The 21,714-nt window shown below is 33.1% G+C and overlaps 1 protein-coding gene across 2 annotated transcripts in view; it reads left to right on the forward strand.

Moving 5' to 3' along the window:
- CCDC192 (coiled-coil domain containing 192) overlaps nucleotides 1-21,714 on the forward strand; it is a 327,828-nt gene that overhangs the window by 230,825 nt on the left and 75,289 nt on the right. For both annotated transcript variants that reach the window (XM_031939355.1, XM_031939363.1), the window contains one exon: nucleotides 14,080-14,212. In XM_031939355.1, the coding sequence (XP_031795215.1) occupies nucleotides 14,080-14,212 (133 nt within the window). The remainder of the gene's footprint in view (nucleotides 1-14,079; nucleotides 14,213-21,714) is intronic.

The following is a 21,714-nucleotide window of genomic DNA, read 5'->3' on the forward strand; positions in this document are numbered from 1 at the left end:
GTTCCTGAAGAAAATTTTTATATGAATCAAGTTGTATATGATTTTATACTTGAGAATTTTTACTGCAAATTTCTCTGCTAAAAAATACTGGTGTGGTTTTGGTGAACATTATGTTTCATGGAAAAGTAGTAATAATATATGTCAGATTTAAGAAGGATCATGTCATAAAATACTTCCTTCTTGCTACTTTTAAAAAACTTTTCATTTTATTTTTTCCAACAACATGTAAAGATAGTTCTCAATATTTGCTTTTATCAGAATTTGATTTTCATATTTTTTCTCCCTTCATTCCTCCCATCTCCCTCCCCAAGACAGGAAGCAATCTGATATAGGTTATACATGCATATGTAATCCTATGAAATATATTTCCACATTAGTCATATTGTGAAAAAAGGAGCAGAACAAAAGGGGAAAACTATGAGAAAGAAAATCAAATTATTGCTACTTTTGATAGTTCCTTTTTTACTCAGCATCAAAGATTATTATAATTTTTATCATCATAATTTTTGTTTCTGAGCATTTTTACTTTATCCATGTAGATTTTTCCATCCTTTGAGGACCAATATCTATGCATGCCTTAAGCTCACACAGTGGGCAATGACGGAGTGAAATTTAGTAAGGAAATGAAAATTTGACCAAAAGATGAATAATAAGTCTCCTGCAGTATTAATGAAATCAGCTAGAACAGAGTTGAATTAAGCAAACAAGAGTCCTTGCCCTAGTGAAGCTTTGGAGTTAAATTTCACAGACCTTTACTTTGTGATTCACCAGTTGATTTAATTCTAGTCACCTGCTTTGTATTTCCTCTCAGTTGGAAGTCCCCTAAAACTTTAGAGGAATTGCTGAACATAAAACATTGTGAGGCTGTATCTCAGTATAATGTCATTCTAGGGAATAAAATTATTTCTTAATCATGTTATATTGCTTGGAAACCCTTTCACAAGATGTGGGAATTATTTTTCATCATTGGCATATTTTGTCATCTCAAGTTTCTGTTTTCTTCTCCCTTCCACCCACATCGCTTTTTTTTTCTTTTTGTGATTGTTTGCCAGTGATACCAACACCTGTAAGAGGTGGGGCTGAGAAATTGCAAAATTGCTTCATATATAGCTTTGGTGTTTAGTCTTCTCTTTCCGCCCCCAGGGAAAAAACTAAAAAGTAGCTTTATAGCAGGCTCATGAAGGTGTGCCAAATGTATTTCTATCCCTTCTTTGAACTAAGAACTTGGGGATGGCTTTAGGATCAGTTTGACAGGATTATGTTCTAAATATGGTTAGCTAAATTTCCTTTGTTTTTCATGACCTATATTTAAATATTTTCATTTTCCCTTCTTTTGCTTATCTGATAGCTTAAAACTTATTTATTACAATATTTTTGATCTTTAATGTGACAAATCAACTTTAGATCCATAAATATACATTAGTTATTTCTGGAGCAGATGGGGATGTAGTAAAGAGAAAAATTGCTAACCTTAGAATCAGAGGACCTGAGTTGCAGTTCTGATTTGCCTTTTATCCATTCATTTGTCTTAGATAAATCATTTCACCTTTCTGGGTTTTAGTTTCTTAATTTGAAAAACAAAGAGGTTAGATTAAATGATTTTTAAGGTCTCTTCCAACCTAAAAGAGGTATACAAAGAACAGTATATAATAATAGTATACACAGGAAAAGGGAAATTGGGGACAGGAGATAATTCTTGAACCTTACTCTCATCTAAACTGGTTCAAAGAGAGAAGAACATACATACACACTCAATTGTATGTAAAATTCTATTTAATCAACAGAGAATTAGGTAAGAAAGAAACTAAGAAAATGAGGAAGTGGTTATGTGACAAATGGTAGGTTAAAGGAAACACTGATCAGAAGCATTTCTATACAGCTGTATTTGGCATCTTCACAAAAATTGACCATGGGTGAGGGCATAAAAATCTCACAAACAAGTACCAAAAAGCAGAAATATTAAATGCACTCTTTTCAGAAAACAATATGATAAAAATGATATTCAGTAAAGAGTCTTGAAAGCATAAATTAAAAATTAATTATAAACTAAATAATCTAGTCCTAAAGAATGAATGGCCAAGGAATAAGTCATAGAAACAACCAAAAATTTCATTAAAAATAATGACAAGATGACAAATAAAAAATGTATAGGATGCAGCCAAAGCAGTGCTTAGAGGAAAATTTATATCCCCAAATGTTTATATCAATAAAAGAGAGAAAGAACAGATCAATTAATTGGGCATGGGATTTTTAAAAAGAACAAATTTTAAATTCTCAGTTAAGACAAAATAAAAATCCTAAAAGTGAAAGGAAAAATTAATAAAATTGAAATAATATGTTAAAATAGGACTTGGCTTTATGTGAAAGAATATAATAAATAAGCCATTGAATAATATAATTGGAAAGAAAAGAAAGACAAAACCAACTTACTAGTTGGTCAAAATGAGAATGGTGAATGCTGCACCAATGAAGATAAGATTAAAGCAATTATTGAGGAGCTATTTTACTCAATTATATGACAATTTAAGCAAAATGGATATTTACAAAATATAAATAAAAAAGGCAATAGAATACTTAAATAATTCTATCTTAGAAAGAGAAACTGAACAATTCATAAATTAGCTCCTTATTAAAAAAAAAAAAAAGCAGCCCTCAGACTGAGATGCATTTACAAGTGGATTCTACCAACTATTTAAAGAACAATTACTTTAATACTATATACATATTTTGAACAATAGCTATCTACCAAATTCCTTCTATGACACAAATATTGTTTTGCTACTTAAACCAGGGGAGTAAAAAAAGAGAAAAAAACATAGACTAAATTCCCTAATGAATATTCATGCAAAATTTTTATTTTTAAAAAGTTTTCTCAAGTTATTATTTTTATTTTTTCCTAATTAAAAATTTCGACATTTTTTTAAGATATTGAGTTCTAAATTCTCTTCCCTTCTTGCTTCACTGGCTTCTTATTGAGAAGTCAAGCAATTTGATATGTTATACATGGGATATCATGCAAAACATATTTCTGTGTTAGTAATGTAAAAGAAAAGAGACTCCTTTCCCAGGCAAAAACAAGAAAAAAAATTAAGCCATAGACTTCTGTGACTGGAGCCAAGATGGTGGAGAGGACACACATTTCTTTCTGACCTTCTCCTATAACCCACAGACTAATTAGCAAATCTAGCCTCTAATTACCTCTGGACTGACAGAATCCACAAATATTGGGAGTGCAACAAATTATCAGCAGAAAATAATTTTGAAGATCACCAGAAAAGGTCTGTTTCAATTGGAAATGGAAAGATGACAGCTAAGTGCAAGCAACTGAGCACAGAGGCCAGCACAGACAGTGCAGAGTCCCAGCGTGGTTCATACTCCGAGTGGTGGAGAATCTATGGGGAGAAAACAGAACAGAAAAGGTCTGTTTCAATTGGAAGTGGGAGGGAAGCAGCCAAACAAACAGCTGAGCATAGATACCAACATAGACAATGCAGAGTCCCAAAGCGATGGTGACTCTGCAGGATATTGCAGGCTCCACAAAGCAAAGAATCTATAGAAGGAATCTACAGCAGTGTTGGCTACTCTGCCCTGGTTGCAAGCCAGTAGATCACCAAAGAAGTTATAAAACATCCAACACAAACCCAAAAAGTCAGTAGTTGTGGTGTTCTCTTCTTTAAAATATAATGGTTCTCTCTGGGAGTAGGTTTCTTGGGGAGGTTTTCTGGAGGCAGCCTTAGCTTCAGTTAAAAGTAATAATCACTCCAAATACAGCCAGGTGTTAAAAGTTCAGATCTTTTATTGCTTCCTCCAAAATAGCCTGGTTATTTTTCTTGGTGGCCTATCTCTCTGCTTGGTTCCAAGAGCTCCCTCCAAATGTCTCCAAATCCAAAGGTTTGTCCTTCAGCCTCCAGCCAGCACAAAGGTGGAAAATGTAATAAATCTCTTGTCTCCTTGCCTGGGGCTGGGAAGCTTTCTGGAGAGCCTTTCAGACCAGCCTTGGTCTCAGTGGGGGAAGTGCAGGAGACCTGCCACCACAGTGGAAGTTGGAATGAATCTGTCTTGCCTCTGAGAGTGGGCTTCTTCTGAACTGACTGACGCTTCCCTCTCAATCTTTTCAACAGGACTAACTAACCTGAAACTCTTAAGAGCTTCTTTATATATGATCTCCCAAGGTTGGAAAGAAAGCAACTTCCAGAAAAACAAAAATTGTGAAACTGAAAAAGAAAATAACTCCTAAAAAAACAGAATTTATGAAACTGAAAAAGAAAATAACTCCTAAAAAACCAGAATTTGTGAAATGGCAAAAGAAAATAACTCCTTGAAAAACAAAATTTGTGAAATGAAAAAAAAATTCCACAGAACAAAACAACTCATTTAAAAATTCAGTTTGGACAAATACAAAAAGAATTTAAAAAGTAAATGAAGAAAATAATTCACAAAAATTCAGAACTGAACAAATGGAAATGAATGACTCAATGAGACAACAAGAATCAGTCAAGCAAAACCAAAAAAATGAAAAACAGAAAAAAGTGTAAAATACCTAAGTGGGGAAACAACCAACCTGGAAAATAAATCTGGAGAGACAATCTAAGGATTATTGGACTCCCTGAAATACATGATGAAAAAAAGGGCCATGGCACTATTTTTCAGGAAATCATCAATGACAACTGCCTGGATATCATAGAATCAGAAGGTAAAATGACCATTGAAAGAATTCACCTAACTCCTCCTGAAAGAGATCCCAAAATTAAAACCCCAAGGAATATCATGGCTAAATTTCAGAACTATTGGACCAAGGAAAAACTATTACAAGCAGCCAGAAAGAAACAATTCAAATACTGAGGAGCCACACTAAGGATTACTCAGGCCTTAGCAGCTTCCACTTTAAAGGATCAATGGACCTGGAATCTGATATTCCAAAAGGCAAAGGAACTTGGAATACAGCCAAGAATAAATTACCCTGCTAAATTGAGCATTTTCTTTCAGGGAAGAAGATGGCCATTCAATGAAACTGATGAATTCCATTTATTTTTGATGAAAAGGCCAGAGCTAAACAAAAAATTTGACCTCCAAATATCAAACTCAAGAGAAGCATAAAAAGGTAAAAAGAAAAAAAAACTCTTGAGAACTGTATTTCTGTTATGGGTATATGAGAGTACATGTTTAATCTGATTTTGCTGTTATAATATAATATAAAAAATAAACAAGAAGTGGAAAGGGGATTGTAACAGACAAAAGGGGAAAGTAGAGGTAAAATGAGGAAAATTACATCTCAGGAAGAGGCAAAGAAAATCTATTATAATTGAGGGAAAGAAGAAGGGTTTATGAATATTCTGTGAATCTTACTCTCATCAGATTTGGCTCAAAGAAAGAATATTAGATATATTTGATTTCACTGAGAAACTTTTCTCACCCTATTGAAAAGTGGGAGGGAAAAGGGGAAAAGAGAAGGGGTAGGCTAAATAGAAGGGAAAACAGAAATAGTAGGGGAAAGGTATAATAAAAGGGGAGGATCTATAAAGGGGGAGGATTGCTTGAGACAAGTAGTCCTCATAAGTAAAATACAGGGAGGAGGGAAAGAGGAAAAGGAAAGAGAAAATACTAGAATTTACTTCAAAAATAAAAAGGGAGAATTATCCACCAATGAAGAGAAATTAGAGCAATAATTATGAGTTATTTTACCCAATTTTATGCCAATAAATTTGACAACTTAAGTGAAATGGAGGAATGACTACAAAAATATAGATTGCCCATGTTAAAAGAAAAGGAAATAAATTGCTTAAATAGTCCCATTTTAGAAAAAGAAATAGAACAATTAGAACAATTAATCAACTCCCTAAGGAAAAATCTCCGGGCCCAGATAAATTTACACGTGAATTTTACTAAACATTTAAAGAACAATTAACTCCAATGCTACATAAAGTATTTGAAAAAATAGGGAATGAAGGACTCCTACCAAATTCCTTTTATGACATAGACATGGTACTGATACCTAAACCAAGTAGGACAAAAACAGAGAAAGAAAATTATAGACCAATGTCCCTAATTAACATTGATGCAAAAATCTTAAATATTGGCAAAAAGATTACAAAAAATAATCCCAGGATAATATACCATGACCAAGTAGGATTTATACCAGGAATGCAGGGCTGGTTCAATATTAGGAAAACTATTAGCATAATTGACTATATCAATAACCAAATTTACAAAAACCATGTGATTATCTCAATAGATGCAGAAAAAGCATTTGATAAAATCCAACACCTATTCCTATTAAAAACACTAGAGAATATTGGAATAAATGGACTTTCCCTTACAACAGTCAGTAACATTTATTTAAAACCATCAGCAAGCATCATATGTAATGGGGATAAACTGGAACCATTCCCAATAAGATCAGGGGTGAAACAAGGTTGCCCACTATCACAATTACTATTCAATATTGTATTAGAAATGCTAGCTTTGGCAATAAGAAAAGAAAAAGAGATTAAAGGAATTAGAGCAGGTAATGAGGAAACCAAATTATCACTCTTTGCAGATGATATGATGGTATACTTAAAGAACCCTAGAGAATCAACGAAAAAACTATTAGAAGTAACCCACCACTTTAGCAAAGTTGTAGGATATAAAATAAATCCACATAAATCATCAACAGTCTTATGCATCATTAACAAAATCCAACAGCAAGGTTTTTTCTGAAATCAGCCTGCTTATATCATTTCTTATAGCACAATAGTTTTCCATTTCAAATGTATCTGCTAATATTGAGCCGTTCCCTAATTCATGAGCATCTCTTCAGCTTCCAATTCTTTGCCATCACAAAAGAGATATTATAAATATTCTCATACACAGGGATACTTTTCTTAAAAAAAAAAAGATCTCTTTTAAAATACAGATCAAGTTGTGGTATTGCTGATTTAAAGGTACTTATAGAGCCCTTTGAGCATAGTTGTAGATTGTTTTCCAGAATGGTTGAATCAATTAACCACTCAACCAACAGTGTATTAGTGTCTCAATTTTCTAACAGGCCTTCCAACTTTTGTCATTTTTCTTTTCTGTCATGTTAGCCAACCTGATATGTGTGGGATGGTACCTCAGAATTGTTTTAATTTGTTTTTCTTCAATTCCTAGACATTTAGAGTTTTTTTTTTAAAAATGATTATAGATACTTTTGAATTCTTCATCAAAAATAGCTTGTTCATATACTTTAACCATTTGTCAATGGGGGAATGACTTGTATTCTTAAAATTTGACTCAGTTCTCTGTATATTTGAAAAACAAAGCCTTTGTCAGGGAAACGATGCCAAAATTTTTTCCCCAATTATGATTACTGTGTATTCTTCTCCATCTGGCTTTCCTCCTATTTATCCCCCAAAGTGTTTTATTTCTGACTACCACCTCTCCCAATCTAACTTCTATTCCTTTCCTCTACACCTTTTTTCTGTAGGGTGAGATAGATTTCTATACTCAAATGAGTGTGTAATTTATTTTCCCTTTGAGTCAATTTTGATGAGAATAAGTTTTGAGTACCTTCAATTCCTCTATCCCACTCTTTATTGTAAAATGTCTTTTTTGTATCTCTTATATGTGAGACAATTTAACCCCATTTATATTTCCATTTCCCCTTCTTCCAGTGCATTCCTACTTCTCATCCATTAATTTCTTTTTTTAAAGATATTGTTTCATACTCCTCCTAATTGCCTTAATAATGTGAAAATTCTTAGGAGTTATAAGTATCATCTTCCGTGTGGAAATGTAAACAGTTTAAGCTTATTGAATCCCTTGTGATTTTTTTTTACCCTTTAATGCTTCTCTTGAATCTTCTACTTAAAAGTTAACATTTCTATTTAGTTCTAATCTTTTCATGAGAAATACTTTGTAGTTCTCCCTTTCAGTAGGCATTCATTTTTTTCTTTCTGAAGGATTATATTCAGTTTTGCTAGGTAGGTGATTCTTGGTTGTAATCCTAGATCCTTTGCCCTTCAGAATAACATATATCAAGCTCTCTCATCCTTGAAAAGAAAAACTGGTAAATCCTGTGTCTCAACAATATTTGAATTATTTCTAACTGCTTGCAATATTTTCTCCTTGATCTAGGCTTTGGAATTTGGCTACAATCTTTCTGGGAGTTTTCATTTTGGGATCTCTTACTGAAAGTGATCACTAGATTCTTTAATTTCTATTTTACATCATGTTTCTAGAATATTAGGGCAGTTTTCCTTTAATAATAAAATTCTATTTTTTCTGATCATGGCTTTTGGGTAGTTCAATAATTTTTAAATTATCTCTGCATATTCTATTTTTTAGGTTATTGATTTTTCCAATGATATATCTCATACATTCTTGCATTTTTTCTTTAATTTATTTATTTTTTGGTTTCTCATAAAATCATTAGCTTTCACTTGCCCAATTCCAATTTTCCCCCCAGAGGCAATTGGGGTTAAATGAATTGCCCTGGGTCACACAGCTAGGATTTGATTTGAACTCAGGTCCTCCTGACTTCAAGATTGGTGCTTTATCTACTGTGCCACCTACCTGTCCCCCCAATTCCAATTTTTAAAGAATAATTTTCTTCAATGAACTTTTGTCCATTGTTTCCCATTTGGCCAATTCTACTTTTTTAAGGTATTCTTTACTATAGTGAATTGTTGTACTTTTTTTTTTTTTTTTTTTTTTTTTTAGCATGTGGCCAATTCAGATCTCTAAGGAACTTTCCCCATAACTGGACTTTGGCTGTGTGGCTGTATTTATCATTTGGCCTATTCTGCTTTTTAAGGTGTTGTTTTCTTCATTATTTTTTGTCTCTCCTTATAAAGATGTTAATTCTTTTCTCATCATTTGCTTGCATCATTTTTTCTCTTTTCCAAATTTTTTGATGCATCTCTCTTATTAATTTTTAAAATCCTTTTTAAGCTCTTCCAGGAATGCTTTTGGGGTATTAGTTCAACTCATATTTTTTCTTAAGATTTTGAATGAGGCAATTTTGAATTTATCTTTATTCTGAGTTTTATTTTGATCTTTTCTGTCACCAGAGTAACTTTCTATAGTCAGATTCTTTTTTTGTTACTCATTCATTTTTCCAGCATATTTCTTGACTTTAATTTAATGTTAAAGTTGGGTTCTACTCCAAGAGTTGTAAGGGAACTGTTTGGTGGTCAGTAAGTTTTCAATTCTTCCAAGGGGATATGATCTAAGGTAAGGTATATTTACTATTCTCCTGACCTGTGCCCTTTTCTGTGAGAGACCACAAACACTATTTTCCACTATGGAACAGTGACCAGAGTGTTTCCCACCCTCTATGGTCACAAGCTCTAGTGTGCTAATGCTCTTTCTTATCCTGGGTCTGCAACCCCGTGATTGTAACCTGGTTCTCTGTATGGTCAATGAAACAAGAGTCCTGCATTCAGTGCTAGAAAAGGGATCCCTAGTAATCTCCTTCTAAATCAGTTATCTGATCCCCTTATTGATTGTGAAATGAAAGTTCCAGAAGCTATCTCCACCAACTCATGTTGCTGCTGATTTGCCAGGGTTTTGCCTGCCCTAGCCTGCACTCCGTGCTCACCATGACGCAACAGACATTTCCTGCTAACCTTATATATAAGTTGCCTTGAATTGGAAAATTATTTCACTTCATACTTTTGTTGGTTCATGGGTAGGTCAAGCCAGGATAATAAAAATGACTATTCTACCTGAATCAATTTACTTATCAATCAAACCACCAAAGAATTATTTTATAGAACCAGAAAAAATGAACAAAATTCTCCTGGAATAACAAAAGGTCAAAAATATCAAGGGAATCAATGAATAAAAAGTGAATGAAGGTGGCCTTAATTGTAAAAGATTTCAAACTATATTACATAGTGGTAATTAGCAAAACAATCTGTTATTGGCTAAGTAATAGAATGCTATTGACTTTTAACTTTATGTTAAAGTTGAGTTCTACTCCAAGAATTGTAAGGGAATTGTTTGGTGGTCAAATTTTCAGTTCTATAAAAAGAGTATGATCTAAGGTGAAGTGTATTTACTATTCTCCTGACCTGTGCTCTTTTCTGTGAGTGACCACAAAACTATTTTCCACTCTGAAAGAGTGAATAGATTAAGCATGTAATACAAAGTTTTAAATAACCATAGTAATCTAGCATTTGATAACCAAAGATCTAAGATCCAGGGGCAAGTACTCACTATTTGACAATAATTGCTTGGAAAAATGGAAAGCAGTTTGATAGAAATTAATCATAGATCATTATTTTATACTGTAGATCAATATTTCACGTTATATATCAAAATAAGGTCAAAATGCATATGTGATTTAGATAGAAAAGGAATTAGACATAAAAGGTGATAAGCAAATTAGGGGAGCATTGAAAAAATTACCTGTCAGGTTCATGGATAAGGGAATTTTTTATAAACAAAGAGAGAAGATAAAGAGGAACATGGAAGGTAAAATGGATAATTTTGATTACATGAAATTAAAAAGCTCTTTCACAAACAGAATCAATGCAGCTAAAATTAGAAAGAAAACAGGAATTTTTTATTGCAAGTTTTACTGAAAAAAAGTTTAGTTTCTAAATATAGAGGTAATTGAACCAAATTTACCAAGATTAGAGCTATTCCCCAATTGATAAGTCATCAAAGAATGTAAACAGGCAATTTTCAGAAGAAGAAATCAAAGTTATCAAAAGTCTTATGAGAAAATACTCTATATCACTAATAATGAGATAAATGGTCATCACAGCTTTGAGGTACTGCTTCACATATATGAGACTGGCTCAACAGAGAATGAAAATGACAGATGCTGGAGGGGATGTGGAAAAATAGATTTGGGATAGGAATGAAGAATGATTCACTTGAGTTCCTCCCAAAATAGAGACTCCTTCATGCCTGTAAGGAGTGGGAGAAGGGAGACTGGCAAAGTTCTCTAAGCAAAAAAGGCTATGGGGTGGACAAAAGTTACAGGATGGCAAAGTGGGGGATGGACTAAGATGTTTTTTTTCTAGGATAGTCTCATAATCCTCCTAAGTATCTGGCTCCTTGTGAAAATGGGCAGTAAGGATTTTGTGCCAGTTGCATAGTTCTCTGAATGAGATCCAGCAGGTCACAAATTTCATTTACTGTGATTATAGGACTTCAATAACCTCCTTGCCCCATGTAGGAGTGGAGAACATCTAGCCTGCAGGTGGTAAAAGGTCTGAGAAATTATTTGCTAAGACAATTGCTAGGTACAATTTCTCACTGCTTGAATTCTATAAATTGATAACTTTGTATAGCTGGTAAATGATATTATAAATATCCTTTGGCAGAAAAAAGTTGTCCCCACCCCTGACCTAAAGGAAGATCTGTGGAAGCTCACATCCTCTCAGTCACCCTATTGAAGTAACATCTACAGTAATGGACCAAACCCCTTTTTACCCACTGGTACAGAGTTTGAATATCAGCTAGTGGTCAATTCCACAGGTGTTGTCTCTTTTCCCTTGCTCTCCTCCAATTCCCCCACTCCCAGTTCCCCTCCAGCATGAATAAGATCCAGTCACAGGTGTAGGTTCATTGTTGGCTCCTTCTCCACAAAGTCTAATCTTGCTTGAGTCAGATAAAAACCTTATAAGTCAAATAAAAGAGTGTCTATTTTATCCTGAATACATTTTTGGGCCTCACTTGATTTACAATTGTAAAATATGGCTAATAATGCTTATGTTCCTTAATGTTGTGAAGAAAACATTTGTAAGCCTTAAATTATTATATAGATGTTATCTTTTTTATTAGGCAGTCACTAACCTCACCTATATAAAAGACTGATTAACTGTGGGTTGGATCTAAGCTATTTACATTTCTGTCTTCATTTAAGATTCTTCTACCTGCACAAAGAAGAAGAATTTAGACAAACATATAGAAAAATTGTCTGGAATATAGTATTGATTTCATGAGTCAATGGCTCTTTTTTTGAATGTGAAAGAGCCAGAGCCAGATATCTTAGAGATTGGCTTTAATTGCTGAATTTATATTCTTATAAAAAATTCCAATTTCACTGTTTGAAAATTATAGAAATACTTTGAAATCTCCCAAATTTCCCTGAAATCATAAACCCATGTGAAACACTTCAAAATTTATATATTTTTTCTTTATTATTCCTAATTCCTAGAATCTTGGCATAGTCCATGCTATTTAGTAGTATAATAGAGATAAATATTTCCTTTTAAAAACAACATAGAAATGTGTGATTTCCTCTCTTGTTCCACCCAATAGTAAAAGTTTGTTGAATAGCAGGCACTGAGAATTTACCTTCAGGGCATAAAGTCTTGATGCTTCCATAATCATAGAGCGGAGTACATAGTTACAAAGTAAGTAATAATCGGCTTAGTTAGACTCTTAATATATAACATTATGGTTTCTGGGCATATGAATGTAAAAATGAAGGAAAATATTACCCTGATTGAAATAATTTTATGTCTATGACTAATAAAAAGCATGTTGGCAAATTTAATTTAATTTAATTCCTAAATGCCCAAAGGAGGAATACTTATGAATGTCATGTAGCAGTTCTGCCTGGAGAAAAGAAAAAATGGAAAGGTTTTAACTTGTTTCTTCACTCAGCAATACAATAACAAATAAAAAGTGACATAAGTACATAAGTAATTTAGACAACCCAAACTGGTTTGGATCCATGGTTTGGGCTGCCATTCAAATTAATTCTGGTCCATCTTCCAACTTAACCTCAATCAACTTGTTCAAACTCTTTAAATCTAACCATATTTTATGACTGTTAATAATTAGAGGGAGATATTTGGGGAAATAATTTGAGGATTTCAAGAATGTGACAGGGACTTAATTGCAAATGCATGTATTCATAAAATGAAAACTTTGAGTGAGAAAGTAAATGCACCAATTATCTCTTTAAACAACAGCTATATTTCTAAAAGTTTCAGGTACATCAAATTTTGGTTAATTAAATCATATTATAAATGTACTAGAGGAGCTTTTTATTGAAACAAATATCCAATAAAATAAATAATCCCTCCCAAATTTAACTGTTCTAAGTTCATATTTTTATATGTGAACCTATGCTGCACTATTGACCAGATGTGTTCATATGTGGAGCTATGCTATCAAGTACCTTTCAATTGTTTCAGCATCACATTCAATGCTTATATCATTTGGGAGCATCCACAAGTGAGATTTTCATGGCTTCTTTGTATATATGATATTTAAAGCCAAATAAATTCCTTGTCCTTTTTCCCTCACTCCTTGCCTTCCTTTCTTCTTTCTTTCCCTCCTTCCCTCCCTCCTTTCCTCCTCTTTCTTTCCTTCTTTCTTTCTTTCTTTCTTTCTTTCTTTCTTTCTTTCTTTCTTTCTTTCTTTCTTTCTTTCTTTCTTTCTTTCTTTCTTTTTCTTTTTCTTTCTGTCTGTCTGTCTCTGTCTTTCTTCCTTTTCTCCTTTCTTTCCTTCTCTTTCATTCATTCTTTCTTTCTTTTTTCTTTCTTTCTCTCTATTCCTTCCTTCCTATTTTTTCTTGCTTTCTTGCTTTTTGAGAGAACATAAAGAGTCTAGAAGACTATGAAAATTCAAATTCAACTGGATTTATTTCCAGATCAGGAAAAATTCCAAATATTTTAAGGAAGTGAGAAAAACTTATAGCTGACTCCACTGTAGTTTATCAATGGTAGTGAAGTGCAGTTTGGCAGATAATGTTTCTAATATAGCTGCTTTTCCACTTTGCCTCAAAAAGTCTAAATTTTTCCATTCTGGGAACCCATAGAGAAGTTAAATGCTATTGTAACATAGCCAGTGAATCTTAAAGTGATTTGGATTTCAATTTGTTATCTCCCTTGCATATACAAGCACACATGCATATTCTATTATATAAATGTCAAACAGGATCTGATCTGTACAAGCCCCAAACATTTTCCAGCTATGTCATGTTTCCAAGGTTATGTGTATAGACATTGTTAGTTATTTTCCTCTCTTTGCCTTTCTGTTTCTTCTCTCCCTCACCCTCATTCCCACCTGTTTTTTTTATGATGAAAACTTTTTTTCTTTTTCTTTCTTTCTCTTTCTTTCTTTCTTCCTCTCTCTCTCTTTTTAAAGAAACTTAAGCACAAAAGGAAAATGAAAAAGCTACAGACTGATTTGGCAACAGCTAAGCAGGAGGCTGCCATCACAGTTATGGAACTCAATGAGAAGATAAAGGCTTTATATGAAGGAACGCCAACCCCTAGAGGTCAGTATATACATGGGACTACAGGTCTGAGTGACTATTAGACTTATGCAGCACATCAAAGAACAAGGATGTTTAGTGATAATGTTCTGTTCTGGTCTAACCTTTCTGCAGCATTTCAACTCTTTTAGGATTTAGGATAATTTTTTCCTTATCCAGGGGTAGAACACTGAGATAAAAAGGTCTTGCTAAATGCTTGTTAGAAAAAGGCTTTAAAGATGAAAACTAGGATATAGTCAATTAGATTCCATGTTTCCTAAGGACTTGAATCATTTTGCTTTATCTTCTCCAACATTTAGCACAGAACTTTAAACATAATGGGAATTATATTGAATCGAATTGAATTGAATATGATGTGTTATCTACAACTAAACAATAATACAGGAAGGGGAAAGGGAGTAGGGGAAAGTGAATAGGGGAGAAGAGACTACCCCTAGGAGCATGGTTCAGAAACTGAATGAATCATTTATCTGCAAATGGCAGGCTTCCAAGATGAGAAAGGCAGGTGAGTACCCGAGATAGTGTTTTGGAATTAAATGAACTTGGTAAAAAAAAATTAGAAAAATTGTTTGGAAAAGTTGTGTGAGTGTTCAGGGGAATTTTTAACAGCTTTCAATACCTGTTTTTAAAAAAGGAAATAACAACCCAACAACTTGTTTCTATCCTAAAAGGACATGGAATAAGAAAATCAGTGTTCTTCAACTACGGCTAGTTCCTTTAATTTAGTCTAGACTGTAAAATCCATACAATTTCTATTTTCTCTTTAGTGGATCTTTTGTAATACTTATTCACAAATGCAGTTCTTCCTTCCCTTGTTATGAACCACAATTGTTAAAATCTGTTTCATGCCATTGTTCTTACTTTAGATCTCTGTATAATTTAAAAGCAACTCCTGAGGAGAGGTGGGACCATGTGGAAATAAATAGAAGATGAGGAGGAAGCAGTGGGTGTGATGACTCTAGAAAACAGTGGTCATGAAATTGTTTGGAAAAACTTTTTACTGACATAACCGAATTTAATGTGAAACAGTCACAAAAGGATAATCTAATACCAGAATAGTGAGTGTTCTTAGACTTGAGTATACATCACTATTTCTTCAGGATATTGGAGTTATCAGTAAATGCTCTTTTGAGCCATTTCAGGATTGAGAGAAAATGAAGAGAAAAACTAGTTGAGGATCAGAAAGTACCAATGTCTTGAAAAGGAAAATAAAATCATTGAAAATCCTTGCCTTTACATACAATAAAATATATAGATTTATAACAGAAACCAATTATATTGGAATAAAAATGATCAAGATAATTTTTTAAAGTTCATGTACTCTCTGACCATACCCCTGAACCAGGTAATGTGATTTAAGAAGCTTGAGAAATTGAAAAGATAGAGAATATGAGATAACATCACAATGAATGCTGAAATTCTTTAGTATATTATTCTAAGGAGTCTGTCTATAGACTTCACCAGAATGCCAAAAGGTCCATGATATATTAAAAAAAAAAGTTAAGAAAGAGCTAGGTTCAAGCTCTTCTCTTCTTTTCAGCCATATAATATCAGGATGGATGGTCACAGGTTGGATTTCACCATTATCACAAATTAATTTCCCTAATTAAAAACTCTCATACCTCACATCTTTCTATTTGACCATAATTAGGAATATCTCCCATACCTATTTTTCACTACACATCCCTTGCCAAACTTCAGCTATCATCTGCTTTTACTCTGTCTCAAGTTAGCCAGATGATATAGGAGGATCATCCCATAACATTTTGACTGGGTAAATTGTAAATTCGTGTTACTCAACTTCAACTAGGCTTTCATTGAAACAAGAAAATCTTTTTATCCCTTTCAAAATGATTGCCTCAGTGACCACAAAAAACCCCAAGCTTTCTCTTTCCTGCTCAAACTTCTTGCACCTCTCCCTCTTCCCTCTCTCTTACCTGAGAATTTTATTTCTTAAAAGGGAATATTGGGTCCTTTAATCTGAGCTCCCCTCCTCCTATTCCTTCCATCTCAAAACTCCAGGACCTAATCCCCACTATATTCTCCTTTGTTTCCGTATTTGACAATGAAATAGCTTTTCTCTTTGATTGGAACAGCCTCTCTGCAAGTGCCCTTGGTTCTTTCCTGTGATTGTAATTTTAATAATTTCCTATCTACTGGTTCCTTTGCTAAAGTTTTCAAATATGCTCAAGTATCCCATCCTAAAAAAACACTTTGTTTTCTCAGATAAATTCCTAAAAAAATTTATTTACATTCACTGCATTTTCTTCTTTTTCTCTCACTTCTCAACCTTTGTGCTTCTGGCTTCTAGTTCTCATCACTCAACTGAAAATGCTCTCTCCAAAGTTATTAATGATCTCTTAATTGCCAAATCTAATGGTCTTTTCTTAATCCAAATCCTTCTAAACCTATCTGCTGCATTTGACACTGCTAACTAATCTTTGCTACTATATTGTCTCTCCTCTCTGAGTAATTACACCATTCGCTACTGGTTCACCTCCTCCTTCTCCATCTCCCTTACTAGCCTATCATACATAAAATGCTTCTCAGGGCTCTATCTTGGGTCCCCTATATTTCTTTCTTTACATTTTCTTTTGGTAATCTCTTTAATTTTCTTGATGTTCTGGCATTGACCTAACCTAGATGATTTAGATTTGATACTTAAACAAAAAGGGACATTTGTACCAGAATAAGATATTGAACAAGTACAGGCTTTGAGGACGTCTTGGATAGATTCAGCTGAATGAAACTCCCATACCTTTGTGATCCACTAGCCAAGTCTGAGAGCACCTCTATGAAGGCTTTGTACTCAGGTGGAAAGGATTTGTAAACAATCTGAGCCTTTAGTTTCAAGTCTCATGGAAATTTTAACACAGAAACTTTAACATCCATTTTTTTGACCTAGGCTACTTAGGTAGCCTGGTGGTACTCTATTCCTGGGGATCTCACAATATTTTTATTGGAGTTAGTAAGTGCAATTCATCTTTTGCCCTATTGACCCTCTCACACTGTCTATCACACTGTTCCCCAGCAGTAAGGATTACAGCCTTGTCCTACCACTCCTGATCTGACTCTTCCTTTTAGAATTCTAAGTACAATTCAAACACCACTTTCTCTGTGAAGTCCTTCTTGAGGATTTTTACAAGACTATGTCCTCTCAAACTACCCTATTGTAGCATAGCAGCATAGCAGGGATCAAAAGGTGGTTCATAAGGAGGCAAAATAAACATCTCTACTCTCTTCTCTTATTTTATTAAAAAAGGATCTGGGAAAAGCATAAGAAACATTTAATGATAATTAATGTGATCAAATATATTTTTCAACACAATGAGCCATTTCAATTGCCATGTGCTTAAGTTGTTTAATATAAATAAACAAATGACTTCTGTCAGAGAGAAAATTTATTTGAAAAGAAAACAGCAAACAATTTACAAAATCAGTTTTATTTGTTGATTTTATTTTGTGCAAATAAAGCACATGGTGCATTCTTTCTTAGTCTTTCCAGCTGGCTGCTATTGCTGAAATGTAGAAACTGCCCATTAGAACATACAAGCTTCACTTAATCCTTGGGTTTAGAATAGCTAGCTGAGTTGGAACTTGAGCTTCAATTCACAAGACAGTTCCATCTTCCTTCTGGGTAAAACTGACTAATGTTTACTAGGGTTTACTGGAGTAATTTTCCAATGAAGCTTTCCAAGTGTAGGCCCTTTCAGCTATTTATGGGTATTCAGTGTCACTGGCAACTTTTTATAAGATTGCCATTCCCATTTTTAATCCAACCTGTATAGCATCTGATAGCCTGGAATAGTATCAAGTCCATTTTGCAGATAAATTTTGTGTGCTTCTTTGCTAAGCCTACACGATGTGTCCTATAAGGAACTTGGTCCATATCAGTTAATTCCTATTGTCCTAACATAAATGTGGTATTGACAGCTGAGTCTGATCTATTGCTAAGCAATACAGGGGTCTCACTCCCTTAAATGAGAGATGCTTAGTGATCCTGTTGTTTTTCATTAAAAAAATTTTTTTTTAATATTACCACTACCTCGAATATAACTAGTTATAAGGGAAGGGTGGAGAAGAAGTAGGGAAGGAGAAAAAGGGAAGGGAACATGCATTTCTAAAATGCCTACTATGTGCCATGCACTGTATTAAGTAAGTTTTTCCCCTACAAAATTATCTTATTTAGTATTTCATTAATGTTTGTTGAATGAATAAAGAAGAAACCACACACACTCCTCCCCTCACTCTCCTCCCCCAACACACACACATCCTGCTCCTAAATATCAGAACTCAAATTTTGGACTTCCAGGTAAAGCTTTGAATAGTGTCAAGTAAGGAATTTTCTTAAGTCCAAGATCCCAATATTCTAAGTCATTTCCCAAAGTCTCCTGAATTATCTCTCCCAAGTCACTTTCTCCACAGCGGCTTGTCTTCTCCTAAACCCTTATTGACCTTCCTACATCCCCTCTTCCTCTCCCCCCAACTGATTTACTAGTCTGAATAGAAATTTTGTGATCTCTATGGTAAAGCCCTAAATAGCCCCTAAACAAAGTTGCAATGCAAAGCTAAATTTCTACCCTCTCCTTCAACTTTTATCTTTAAATATCTCCCTTAAAGCTTCAATGTCTTTAGACTATCCCATTTCCCTGGTGACTCCTGTGTTCTCTCTAGACTGACTGTCCTTACTCAGATGAACCCGTCTCTGGATTTTTCTTTTAATACACACACACACACACACACACACACACACACACACACACACAATTTAATTGTATATGCAAATGTAATTTTTATATAATTTTTATTGATTTTTTTATTTTAAAAGGACATTCATTTCTGGACATAGACACTCACAATAATCCCATATAATAAAGAATGAAAAAGAGGGGAAAAAAGAGTTCAACAAAACAAACCACCATATTAAAAAAAAAAGTCTGCCTTTATATTAAATGTTACATATTGATAATTCCTCATCTCTTCAAAGAAATGGTAGGTGGGGTGGGAGGAACCTTTATGTATCTTTTCTTTGAGGTGAAGCTTGGCCTTTTTAATTTCATGATATTAAGTTTTTATTGGTTTATTATTCTTATTCTTTATAATATAATCATATATGATTATATATACACACATAAGAAGATATATGATCTGATACAAAACAAAGTAAAACAAATATATATGTTTTTGTATTCATTATATTTCATGGGCATTTAATCTTTCCTAATACTTTACTAAAAAAGTACTGACATGAATGTTTTGTAATCTTTCTATTTGTCCTTAACTTCTTTTGGGATATAAACCTAGCACTGAAATCTCATTTTAGTCATTTTCTTAATATAATTCCAAATGACTTTTAAAATGGTTAAGTCATACATATACAAAAAATATTTATAGTACCTCTTTTTGTTGGCAAAGAATTGGAAATAAAGGTGATGCTGCTCAAATGGAGAATAATCTGAACAAATTATGGTATATGGGTGTAACAATATGATTGTGTTATTAAAAATGCTGAGAAAGATATTTTCAGAAAAACCTAGAAAGATATATATGACCTGATACAAAGTGACGTGAGAGAATCAGAAAACATTGTATACAATAACATCACTATTGTATGATGATAATTATGAGTAACTTAGCTCTTCTCAGCAAAACAATGATCTAAGACAATTTCAAAGGACTCATTCATGATGGAAAATGTTTTCATCCAGATTAAAAAACCATTGGAATCTAAATGCAGATTGAAACATGTTATTTTCACTTTCTTTACCTTTTTTAGTTTTTTTTCTTTTGTTCTGTTTCTTCTTTCACATAACTACCATGGAAATATGTTTTATATGATTGCACATATATAACTATTTAAAATTCTTTACTTTTTAAGGAGGAAAAGGAAGAAAGGAGGACAAACTTGAAATTCAAAAATATTTTAAGTGAATGTTTTAAAAACTGTCTTTATGTATAATTGGGAAAAAATAAAAAAATTAAATGAAATAATCAATGAAGTCAAAGCTCTGTATCACCCACAATTCATTTGTGTGTTTGTCTTTCCACAACTTTTCTGACAGTGGCTAATCCCATCTTTTTTTCATTTTTGTCATTTATTGAGTGTGAACTTAAACCTAAGGGCTGTTTTAATTTTCATTTCTCTTATATTAGTGATTTGGAACATCCTTTTATAAGATTGATAGTTTTTGATTCTTTTGAAAAGAAAAATAATTTTTGTTCTATAGTCATGTTAATTATCCATATATCGTATATTTAAAATTTTTTTGTCAGAGATGTTTCATACAAATATTTTTCTTGCCTGATTTCTTTATTATTCTAGTTGAATTAATTCTGTTTATGCAAAACTTTTTAATTTCATTTAGTCAAAACTGTTATTTAGTCATGTCCAAGTCTTCATTATTCCATGAGCCATAGCATCCCAGGCTCTCTATTACTATCTTTTGAAGCCTGTCCAAGTTCATGTTCATTGTTTCTATGACACTATCTATTCCTCTCAGCTTCTGACATCCTTTTTTCCTTTTGCATTCAATCTTTCCCAATATTAAAATCTTTTCCTATGAATTCCATCTTTTCATTATGTTGCCAGAGTATTTAAGTTTAAGTTTTAGTAATTTCATCTTCCAGTGAATAGCCTGAATTTCTTTAAATATTGATTGATTTGTTCTCCTTACTGCCTAAGGGATCCTTAAAAGTCTTCTTCGAAGAGCATTACAATTCAAAAGCATTGATTCTGTGACACAGATGATCTGTTTTATATTTTGTAATCACTTTTATTTTTTGTTAAATGTATTTAATTTACTATTTCCATTTTTTGGTTGCATAATCATATATATTCAAGTTACATATTCATTTTGAGTTTACTGTTGTATAAGATTTAGGGTGTGGGTCCAAACTTAATCATAATCAGACAAATTTTAAGTTTTCTAGTAATTCTTATTAAATAGGAAACTCCTATGTAATTTATGTTTTCAGGTTGATTGAACACAGGGATAATTGAATTAAATTACTTTTGTCTCTTTTCTAGTCTGTTCCTATTGATTTACTCTTTTACTTTTTAACCAGCAGAAAATATTTTATTTTTTTAATTTTGTTTTAAATTTATGGAATAAAATAAGCACTTTCATGACTATTAATGTAATTTTTAAAAAGATATTTGCTGTTTACAAGAAACACATTTAAAGCAGGGGGATGCATATAGAGTAAAAGTAAAAGGCTGGAGCAAAATCTATTATGCTTCAGGTGAAGTCAAAAAAGCAGGGGTAGCCATCCTTATCTCAGATCAAGCAAAAGTAAAATTGATCTAATTAAAAGAGATAAGGAAGGAAACTACATCCTGCTAAAGGGTAGCATAAACAACGAAGCAATATCAATATTAAACATATATGCACCAAGTGGTATGGCACTCAACTTCCTAAAGGAGAAGTTAAGAGAGTTGCAAGAAGAAATAGACAACAAAACTGTAATAGTAGGAGATCTCAACCTTGCACTCTCAGAATTAGACA

Source organism: Sarcophilus harrisii, chromosome 1 (assembly GCF_902635505.1).
Source record: "Sarcophilus harrisii chromosome 1, mSarHar1.11, whole genome shotgun sequence".
Taxonomy (NCBI): Eukaryota; Metazoa; Chordata; class Mammalia; order Dasyuromorphia; family Dasyuridae; genus Sarcophilus; species Sarcophilus harrisii.